Source organism: Hyposmocoma kahamanoa, unplaced genomic scaffold (genome assembly GCF_003589595.1).
Source record: "Hyposmocoma kahamanoa isolate Upper Pololo Valley unplaced genomic scaffold, ASM358959v1 102, whole genome shotgun sequence".
Classification (NCBI taxonomy): domain Eukaryota; kingdom Metazoa; phylum Arthropoda; class Insecta; order Lepidoptera; family Cosmopterigidae; genus Hyposmocoma; species Hyposmocoma kahamanoa.
The window spans coordinates 11000934-11013068 of record NW_020653337.1 but is presented as its reverse complement, the minus strand read 5'-3'; the positions used below and the strand labels follow the sequence as shown (position 1 = coordinate 11013068).

The 12135-nt window shown below is 34.7% G+C and overlaps 1 protein-coding gene across 1 annotated transcript in view; it reads right to left on the bottom strand.

Moving 5' to 3' along the window:
- Positions 1–11831, bottom strand: part of LOC113232968 (tyrosine-protein kinase transmembrane receptor Ror-like) — a 36518-nt gene extending 24687 nt beyond the window's left edge. The window contains exon 1 of the mRNA XM_026467894.1: positions 11453–11831. Coding sequence (XP_026323679.1) covers positions 11453–11542 — 90 coding nt within the window. The 5' untranslated portion in view covers positions 11543–11831. The remainder of the gene's footprint in view (positions 1–11452) is intronic.
- Between the last annotated feature and the right edge of the window lie 304 nt (positions 11832–12135).

Genomic DNA, 12135 nt, shown 5'->3' with positions numbered 1-12135 from the left:
TGTACATTCGTATCATACAAAAAAGCATTTTTCAAGTTGTTTATTCTTGAAAGCAAAAAGTTAAAATATTAAAAGTACAGACTGAGCGCTTTTTTTTGCGTTTTTATTAAATGTTATTGTATATTATAATCAACGCCTGAACAAGAGCAATAACCTTGACAAAAATATAATAGCCGCCATCTGTTGGCCTTTTCGGATATAATTTCAATCGCATCTTAGGTTTACTTGGCACCGTCTATTGATCAGCGTTAAGAATCAAAATAAGCGTCCGAATAAGCGGAGTTACAAGTGTGCCATTTCTTTGTATGAGATTGGGTACTAGTATAGTATTATATTATTTGTGGTATTATACATCATAACAACACAAAAAAATATTTATTATAGGCATTGACCTATTGGTAGGTCAATGTCGTAGGTCCATAAAACAGATTTGTACACAGGATTTGACATTCAAACCTGCCTGCAACCGCCTTCAGGAGGCCGTTAGGACTAGTCTGACGCGAGCCAATCTGAAAGCGTTATTGTATTGTACACGTATATATGATATAATATATCGCACAGTTAATACAATAGTGTATTAACTCAAAAAGTGGACTTTCTCAGAATCGATGAAAAACGAATTACTCACTTTCCGCAAGAAAATCATTAAAATTTAGTATAAGTTATAGTTTATTATACACACAAACCATTTCCCAAATATATTTAAAAATAAAATGGAAATAATAATTTCATATTTTGGAATATCGATTATTTTGACCAGAACTAGCTCACATAAAGTGGGTCTCATTTTGAGTTATGTAGATATCTTTTGATTGTTTCTTACAATATTCTAACGACGGTTTATTTGACGTGTAGAGAATAAAATTTTACGTTCAATAATGATATGTGGTGTGCATATAAATGAATTTTCTTTCTTTCTTTCTTTCTTTCATATAATATTAAATTTCACATATTTTGAGTTACAACACTATTATAATAGCAGTGCTATATGTAATAATAAATTCCCCGGATATTATAGTAGATTTATTAAACATCTTCATTTTGTAACTATTAAGAAAAATGCATATGTATTATGTATAATCCTCTTCGAATATGTATTTAAACTCTCATAGGACAACGAAATTTTCGCACATGTTTATAATTAATTTTTGTTGGCTTAATTAATGTTCACCTTTATTATGGAGGGGGATTGAGCACGCTAAAGCAAATAAATATCCCGGGAAACCTACGCAAGTGTCTCGTGTCAACACTGTAAGGTCCTTGCCACTATGTTGAATCTTGTTTATTGGAAGTCCAAAGACTTAAACTATATACGTTCTATTAAGATAACGTAATTAACATTCTCTAAATTAAATACAGGTACAGGGTCCCTTACATTTATTTATATATATATAAGTACGTTTCCAGTTTTAAGATTCTTTGAAGTTACTTCAATATCTTTTTATCTTCATACTACGGAAGTGATAGAATTTTGTCCAGTGGCGTGATAATTTAAATGGATCACAGATCGTAACAACATAACTTAATGCACTATAATGCATTAAGGTAACCAAAAGTTATATCAAAACTATGACTAGAACTTACATAGATTGAGTTGCAGTGACAGCAAAAAATCATATACTTAGGAATAGTAACCCCTTCCCCTCAAGATCCCTATCTTGAGGGGATTCTCGCTTGGAGTCACTCGTTTGGTCTCAGAGTTTATCCTATCAAGACCCGGGCTTATTGCCTCCCATCTTATTCGATGGTATTCTAATCCCTATACGGGATACCGCTAGGAACCTTGGGGTCACTTTTGATAAAAGCCTAACTTGGAAACCTTAGGTTACCGAGGTTAGTAGGACGATGTTTGCTGCTTACACGTCCCTTCGACGTGTAGAAAATTTTCTACCCATTCCGACTAAAATCAGTCTGGCACAGTCACTCCTTCTGACTAGTAGTAGTAGACTATGCGGATGCTTGTTATCCAGACTTGTCTGTCTTACACAACTATTTCATTTTTGGGTTGCGTAAATTTGACCATGCTCAGACTTCCGATCCAAACTTGGATGGTTGCCCATCCATGGTAGAAGGGACTTTCGCCTTTTATCATTTCTATATTCTGTTCTCTTTAATCCCTCCTATCCTCCCTACCACAAAGATCGTTTCGTGTTTCATAGTACTACACTCAGTCACACCTTACGGTTTTCTCTTACTCTTTCTTGCTGTGGAATTCTCTGCCTGAATCGATCAGACGCGCTAAGTTTGTTGAGTCCTTTAAAACTCTACTCAAAGCTCATCTATTTTCAATCTTACACTCTAATTATTATTATTTTCTCCTATTCTTACTTGTTTTAGATAGTCTGTGTTGTTATTATTATGTTCTATATAATCCTACTTCATTTTGTGTAAAAAAATACATATGAATTTTTTTGTTATTTATTTATTAATATTATTTTGAATATCTGTTTTAGACTACTTTTAATATTATTTTTCTATTCTTTTTTTGTTTCACTTGTGTATATGCAATATGTGTTTTAAATACGAATTCTGTTGCGCCCACAATTAATTATTATCTCACAGTTTTTCCTGTACCTTTGGAGTGGATGAGGTTGCCTGGAAGAGATAGCTATGTAGCAATAAGGCCGCCTGTTGTACCTGTCTTTTTATTTTTTGTATTATTTTGTATTTATCCTAGCGTGTAATAAAAAATATTTGTATTGCATTATATTGAGTAATAATACATTTTAAACGATGAGGTTTATTGACAACCTCCGCAGTCGAGTGGCTTGCACACCGGTTTTAATGGTGTCGCCATCTCTAGGGTCCCGGGTTCGATCCTTGGCGGGTCAGTGTAGTAAAACCAAGTTTTCTATATTTTGTACGGGCCTGAGTGTTAGTGGTACCGTCGTTGTTTCCGATTTCCATAACACAAGTGCTTTAGTTACGTACTTTGGGATAAATGCGACGTATGTGATGTTGTCGAATATTTATTTATTAATTTTTGAAGTAGTGAGTTTAGGTCAAGAGTCCTATGTACTGTGTGAATCGTTACTAGTCAAAATGTGTAAATAGACTAAGTTGAAACCTTTATCGGCGCTCTAGCTAACAACAATACATTCCTCCACGGAAGCAACTGATTCGATTAAGTAAGCGGAACACGCCAGACATGGGGACGGCAGGTGAAATGGCTGAGGTGGAAGCATGTGTGACGTCCTGCCAAACAGGTTGGCGACATTCAAGTGCAAAGAACCTGGATAACTAACAAGCTAACAAGAATTTCAGGACGTGTGGCAAGGTCGGGAAAATAATAAAACCGTACATTTTGGCTTAGCCTCAAAATTAACGAGCGTCTCTTCTGTTATCTAGTCATAATCAAGTGCGAAGCAACAAATACATATACACGATAAATCGCGTATATTTATTTGAAGATCCGAAAAAATTTTATTCCAGTGTGTAATAATCGCGAAATCCTAAAATGTGCATATAACGAAATCAGATAATCAAAATTTTAAAATTTAACATACTTTGTGGATTTCAAAATTGAACACTTCAAATATAGCTGGTCAAATATTGTTTTTGATTCTGCTTTAGTTCAACTTGTAGACACTTCTAATTGTTTTATAATACGTAATACATTTCAACAACAAAGAAATATGTTATTGTACCTTCATTAATTATAACTTTTTTATAAAACAAACTTTTTTGGAAATACGTCTTTTTGCCAAGTTTTATTGAAAACCGTCAACGAATCAATTTCGGACGACAATTGGATTTCATCCACTTAGGATGAAATCCAATAAACCGGATCCATCCTCTAATTTACAGGTGGAATATTTTCTTCAAATTGAAACGAGAACACTACGGAGGTACTCCGTTTCTAAAAAAACAAGAATCACCGAAATGAGTTCATAAATGTCGGAGCTATCGCAAAAAATACAGTCGACTTCTTGCGATCCTAAACCTTTTTTTGAAATCGGTTAAAGAGTCAAATGGCATATACGAGAAATGTGACAAAATTCTATTTGACGTTAAAATTAGCTTTTTTTATATATCCTCTTAGTTTCCTAATGATGCGATGTACGAAAGAAGGGTTTCCCATAGTTTCGAATGGAATACAATAAAGCATTTGAAGAAGTCATCGAAGACAATCGTGCAGTGAAGACGTCGAGCTATCTTGTTTTTATCTGGGGAACGTGACCCCGCTATCTCTCCGCCCGCCCATCTCCTCTCGACCAACGTAAATAAATACCGGCCGGGTGTTTCGAATGCTTCCCATTAATTTAGAAACGCCGATCTGTCGTTCGATTGTTTACGACACACGAGTTGGACCACCTCGTCCGTGTTATTAAATGATCATCCGATAACAGTCGGCAGTGATTTACGAAAGCCAAAAGGCGATTAACACAGCGATATCTTAACTGCAATCAAAATATCCTTGTAATAGAATGTCTGAATATCATAAGTTAAATTAAACTGAATTAAAATTAAAAAATCAAAATTAAAAAATCATGCACTGGATATAGGTACATTTATCCAAAATATTAACTGCATAATTGCATCGGCAGCCGCTGCCGAGATGTCTTTCTAATTTTTTTTCGTCATTTCCTAAAGGTCTTATTTTGTGAAGGGATTTTTATATCGTATTAAAATAGAAATTTGTACTTAATTCTTAAAATTATATTGTACACGCAAAGAATAAAAGGTACGTAGGTACTTTAGGTACGTATGAAACCCAACAGATAAAATTTTAGTGTTAGTTCTTAGCTCTAATAGCACCCGTGATCCAGGTTTTCCTGTGCTGCTCATCATCAGATCCTTGTGACTGTTCTTAAATTTTAACGTGGTGAAAAAAAAATGATTTGTTTAACTTTCCACGTAGAAACTTGCTACTTCACGAAATTATATTGTAGTATGCTTTTGTGTCTCATATCATAATGTTATAGAGTTGATGAGTTTATCAAACTGTTAAGTGAGGGTTGTACCACGCCAGCACATCAAGCTACACATTGACGTATCTTGTTGCACTGGAGGCGATTTTCGAACAAAAATGTGTAGTCTGATGTGCCATTGTCCGTACATAAAGGGTATATCGGTCAGTTATCGTCTAACGCGGAAAAACAATTCATAAATAATAAATTATTCCTGTTTTTTAATCGAATTCAAAAAAGGAGGAGATTATCAATTTTACTGTCTGTGAATGTCATGCGATTGCTCTGATATTTTGGAACCGGTTTCTATAATTCTTTTTTTGTTAGAAAGGGGGTGTGTCAGTAGTGGTCAAATTTGAAGAAAGTATTCCACCTGGGGCTCGATTCAAAACTTTACGATAACTCAGTTGTCGATCGATTGGATTTGATCGTACGATTTCTTTTCATTATTATTCACAACACCCGAATCGAACGTAAATTGTCGTATTCGAAACCGAATCGAAATGACGTCACACCCGTCCAATTACTCGAACTTCTCGACCGGTAAAGGCTACAAACGTTATTCCGAACACAGTTATCGAATGAAAGTTACCGAACGTCCTATTGTTTACAAAGCAAGAATGTAATATGGAAATCTCTTATTATTTTAAATATGGATTTTTATTACAACGTAGTTTATTTTAATGCAAGACTAATGCATTCCTATATTTTAGGCCTATGAAGTCTTATAAATGTATAATAAAAGGATATTCATTTTTATTATAATCTATTTCGCTAACTCCGTAAACGCTGTCGGATAGCGATATTGTATTCAAATCTAACGTTTAGCACGAATGTTCTAAATAGCAGGGAAAGCGCCCTTTGATTCGAGAACGATATCCAATCGAAAGATTCGGTAAAAATATCGAAGAGTTCTGAATCGGGGTCATCAGGGTCTTGTAAGGATGGTAAATTAGATATTAATACAGTTTATTTAATTTTATCCATTTTCCGTTAACCGATTACAATTAAACGTGTCACGTAGATGTAATTGAAAATAAAATGTTATGGTGACCTGGAGCTGGTCTAATGACAGACGTGAGAGGAACCCCTTAACAGTGTTCAGCAACTACCTTGCATTTGGCCATATATCATTGGTTTTGACGAGGACTTCCATATGCATAAGCAGCAGTAGAGTTCACTGTAAAAGAGTCGGTCCAGGGAAGCACTGCTACCTTACCTATTCTTGCCGCCAAGCGGTAATGTGAGCATTACTGCGTTCTAGTTTTGAAGGCTGGTGTAATCTATTTCTTCTGAAGAAAATCTTATTATATGTTAAACGCTTTACGAAAAAAGATTTTTTACATTTTACTAGTTTCAAGTATCAGTGCGGCCAGTATCTTTACAACTGCAGTGGGGACAACAATATTCACAAATCCTGATGGTTCCACTTGTGTTAAGTAATGGAACCATGTGTATTTGAAAATCCTACTGGACCCATTAGTGGAGCCAAACAATTGAGTCAACAGTCCTAAGCGAGTTCTCTAAGGCTTGATGATTGGGATACTTTTTTGAATAATTGAATTACGTACTCAAATTTCGTTACAGAGCTACACTCACTAAAGTAAAAATATTTTCGATTTAGTACAATTCCATTATTCACCAATTTAAATTCAATAATAAGTTTAAATAATAATTGTAACTTACACTTCTGTTTTTTATGATACCAAGTGCCGGGATGAACAAGTTGTGCACCTGCTGTTAAGCGACACGCCGGTGTATAGTGCAGTGTCACTCAGAGCATTAAGTCGTAAAGATGTGAGGAGCTCTGCTACTGCAGTCGTATAACGTATGCTACAGGCACATGGGGCTTGTCGACTTATGTCTCTGTGGGACGGGCACAGTGTCAGTGCCTCTCAGATATTTGCAATTTTAAGCTCTGAGTGGCACTGGAATTGCTATGGACAGGCGTGTCGCTTACCACGAGGCACACGACTTTATCATCCCGTCACTTGATATCATAAAAAAATGCGTTTCAGGTTAGGTCGAGGCGACCGTGGTAACTAACCCAACGAATGCGGGTTTAAGCAAAGTTTTTGAGGTCGGTTTTTAATTTAACAAAGAAGTTATAGCTATTTTCAAATATATTTTTGTGACGTACTGCATACTTTATGGGAAATTCTACACGTCTTGACCATTTAACATTATTTTTACAATGTATGTATAATAAATTTTAGATATAACAAATTTTTATTACATTTATGATCGTTTATATTTGTCGACAGGCCTTTAGAGGTAATTATAACTTTGTAGAAAAGATTAACTGAGTAGGTAGTGTATGTTACAACCACGGAAGAAAGAAAATTTATGTGGTCTGTGGTTATAACAATTTAGCCTACACATAAACGGGACACTAAGTTGACTAGGGGACTCAGAGGTCTAGATTAATGCAACATTGTCAAGTGAAATCAAGGTCATTGGCATCAGTCAATTGGCACAGGAAGTCCAATGAAATATGGGTAATTGATTACATTCGACTTTGCACCACGACAGATGTATGCCGCCAAGGTGCCTGAGACTTAACAAGATTGTGGTAATAAAGACAATATAGTAGACTTAATTATCCATTTTTTGTGATAAGAAGTGACAGGACGAACAAATCGTGCGTCTGATAGTAAATAACACGCCTGTCCATAACAGTTGCAATGCCGCACAGAGCTTTAAATTTGAGGGGCATTGCTGCTACGCCCGTCACTTGAAAAGTCCCACCTGTCTGGAATTTCACATTAGTTTGGCGGTAGAAATAGATATAGGTGGTAGTACTTCCCTGGACGCACTCTTTCACAAAGAACGCTACTGCCACTAAATTTAACAAGTTTTAATTTAATTTTTTTAGACATTTTTCTTTGTTCAACCATAATTATATAGTGTATCTCTAGGTCAATGTTATAATATAAATTTGACTCGGTGGCTATTCTTATATTAATCGTTGTAAATAAATTTGAAGTAACGGAAGGAAAAGCCGGTTAACTTCAATGAACTGGGTGACGTCATAACTCTTTGTTTATTCGTCAAATTCGCCCATATCGTAACTCAGGGGCAGAGGTCGCCCGTTAGGCAATACCTATTACCGTACATTTCAAATACTTCAATCAACTCTTGATAATAATGTACAAATAACTGTTGTTACTGTTAAAATAAGTTGAAGCTAGGAACTATGGAAGTCATGAGGCGGAAATTAAATCGCGTCTTTGATGCCATTTCTTTTATTACTAGATAATTGTTCCATACAAAAGCTCACTTAATAGTCAGTTTATAAAATATCTTAAAATTGATCACTGTATAAATTAGGAAATTATGTAAAACGTACGTGTCTTGAACGAACGGCAGAGGACGAGGAAGAGAGTGAAGAAAAATTATGTTTTGAAGTCATAGAGATTTTTTAAACTATAGATATATTTAATCTAAATGGTACCATTCACTGTCTAACAGTTACTAAGGTACTTACTCGAATTTTGTTTAAAAGGGCTCTTTTCCTTGATATTTGTTGGGTAACTAATTAGGAAACGATGTTTACAAACAATACATAGTTTAAATGACGGTATTTTGCTTAACTTAAGTGATCTATTTTTTTATGATACCAAGTGACCGGAGGAACAAGTCGTGCGCCCAGTGGTAAGCGACATGCTTGTCCATAACAGTTGCAGTGCCGCTCAAAAGCTTTAATCGCACAGACCCGAGGATCACTACCACTGGGCCCATCAGCTTAAGACCTAAGGTGACAAGTCCCTTGTGCCTGTAACGTCGGCTAACTTCATCTACCTCGTGCCTCAATTAATGTGAATTTTTTTAGGCAAAGAAAACAGAATTACAAAAAATAATTATATATGATAATCTATTATTTATAACTAAAATAAAGGTATAATTATATATTATAGCCTTGATCTAGAAATTATATTTTAAGCTTTAATTGCCCGATGTTGCGATTGACGAGCAAAAAGGGATCTTTTATCCAAAAAACGGAGTTACGGGGTTTTGGATTTTTTTTATAATATCAAGTGACGGGGCGAACAAGTCGTGCACCTGATAGTAAGCTCACGCCTGTCCATGACAGTTGCAGTGCCGCAAAGATCTAAGGGGCACTGCCACTGCGCCCGACACCCTGAGACATAAGTTGACAAGTCCCATGTGCATGTAATTTACCAGCACCCGTACCCTTCAAAACTGGAACACGGTAATGGCGACAGAAATAGGTAAGGCAGTACTTCCCTTGAGGAACGCTTTCACAAGGAGCTCTTCTATTTAGCCGACGATTCATCAGTATTCTTATCCTTCAAAACCGAAACGCATTAATGTTCACATTACTGCTTGGCGGCATTAATATGTGAGGTGGCAGTCATAATATAACTCAAAATATAACTCATTCGCAATGAGCTTTATTGCTACTGAAATAAGTATGATATCAATATGATTTTAAAATGTACATTTAAAAGTTTGTTATAGGTGAGTTATTTATACAAAAATATTGTGTTGAATGATCTTCATCATAAATGCAACAGTAACTCACGTATGTGCCAGTACGTAAATGGTACCACGCGATACTTAAAGGATGAAACGTATCAAAGAAACAAGGAGCGTCTTGTTGCGCGATCAAATGATACTCTTATTAATAAAAACTAAATCTTTTATACGTATTCTTGTGTACCATATTGTATATGTATGTATATAGTGTGTTTTTTTAAATGAGACAGTATGGGGAAATCCGAAACCATAGAAGATACAAGGAAAGTGTCTTAAAAATCTTTTTTTTTGAAAACAATTTTGGCATGGTAACTTTTTTTTGGTCAAGCGTGAGTTATCCATAAAACTGAATAAAATTGATTAAAATTTTTTTAGTGCCGATCGAATCACTTTCATGAAGGGATCATTTTATTGAACGGGACGAAAAAAAAGGGAACTGCAGAAGTTGGTCAAATTTCATAAAATATTTTTTCATACAAAATGAATAAAATTGACTAATTTTTTTAATGCTAAGACTCTGTTTCTTATAAAGATGACTTCATTGTGTCGGAAGAAACAAATTGAGACGGCAGAAGTTGGTCAAATTTAATTTAAAAAAAATCATCTAAAATGGATAATATTTTATTAATTTTGTATATAGCCATAAAACAAAATTGCATGTCGTTGAATTTTGGTTTCAATTGCGGCATTGTGTATGCGCTTATAAAGTCAAAATGTAGGAAGATTACAAGATCGTCGTCGATGTCTTTTGAGGCAATTGTATAAATGTGTTAAATAAAATAAGATTGTTATTGTCGTGTGTCGTCATATAAAACCGTTGCACTCGAATCGCATTACAAAGGCGACAGTTTATGTAGATATTTTATTGACTTTTTATTGTAATGATATTGCGTTTATTTGGAACAAAACAATTTAAGAATGTCAAACCTAGAATTTATACTGCTTAGCAGTAGAAATAGGTAAGATGGCTGTACTTTTCTGGACGAACTCTTTCACAAGGAGATCTACTGCTACTATTAGATAGATAGAAAATGGAGTGAACAAAAATTTATAAAATTTGTTCGCAAAGAAATTTAAGACAAAAATCGATAGTTTTTGTCGATTCTGCAAATTATCTTTAAAATAAAACTTAATCCATATAAATTATTTTAAATTTAATATGAATTGGAGTATGTTATGTACCTACCTACTCGTAGTTATATAAATCTGTCGTGGAGTAATCTTTATTATAATCACAGCACTTTATTCAATATGTACTTAAATGATGTGTAATAATAGTTTGTATAGGGCAATATTGTCGATTTCAACCCATTTGCATAGAAGGGAAACTTTTAAACGTGATAAATTTATTATTATTGTTTTGAGTAATATGTGTTGGCAAATTCTTAGAAAAATATAGTAACTTTATAAGTGATTTTAAATTATATTACATTATATAACCAAAAGTGATAACACAGAAGTTACATCCCGCCGCTCTACATATTAAAAGACACAATTAAGGACGTACTTATATTTATTGTCTTTACATAATAGTACGTTTTATATCTCAGTATAGGTGTTACATTATATAATAGACAATTAGAACACTATTAAATACAAACTAAATAACATGAACTTCATTTAGAAACATAAATATAATGGAGTTCTTAGGTTTTCGCGATTGTTACACATAGTAATAATTAATAATAATAATAAATTAAACTTAATAAAAATTCATTCAATAAAATAATTTGTAAAACTTAATGTAGCGTAAATTGGAATGTTTCCTTGTAAAATTAAAAATAAGGTATTTAATTAATAACTATTGTAACTATAGTGAAAAAATAGGGTGGCTTGCATTAATATTAGACATAACTGGTTGAAGACTGTACCACCTCAGTCAACCGTGATCATGGGACCTGTAAAGGGCCCGAAACGTCGGTTTGTTTGAAAAAACAAATATACGCGATTTAAATCCGGAAAAATAGTTTCATTTCCTATAAACAAAAATATACTTTTGCAAAATATAACGCCTATAAAGTATGTACGTGAAACATTCTTACCCGCCTTTTTCCCGGGATTTCCGTCCCCTGTGCAGCACTGTGGTTCTTTTTCCGCATCGTGACTGTTCGAGCTATCGTCTGAGTTAGCATAAATGTATTCCACAAAATTCACTAGAATTAGCATCCACAACATAAGTCCGGTGCAAAATCTTCAATATAACAGAACACATGTTATCATCAATAATTCATTTTTCTGTTCTTAGATAGCACTGTCACATCACTGTAGCGTGTAAATTTCCACTATGGCAGTTATAAAAATTCCAGAAAGTGACTGAAGAATCACTTTATTATTCATTTAGGTAATCGAGCACAACACTACGTCAGTTTTGCTGTAGGCAACAATTTACGTGGTTATTTTATTGCGCGCAGGATGCGTCGGGCGGCGATAACAACTTGCCGTCGAATACAGTCAGCCCCATGATCGTAGAGCGCCGCCTCCGAAGTCGTGGCATCATGCGCCCGCCGCCCACTCCCCTCAGACTCTAAACACGAGCAATACCGTCTACAACCCTAATTATGTTTATCTATCTATGAAGATGGAGGTAGTAGCCTAGTGAGAGATCTACCTATAACTTTAATGTCCAAGTTACGTTTAGTAGCAATAGGTCTCGCTAACGCAAATAACTCTCGGCTTGCTGATTTTAACAACAGGGTCAACAACATTGCAATCAGAGTGTTCAATG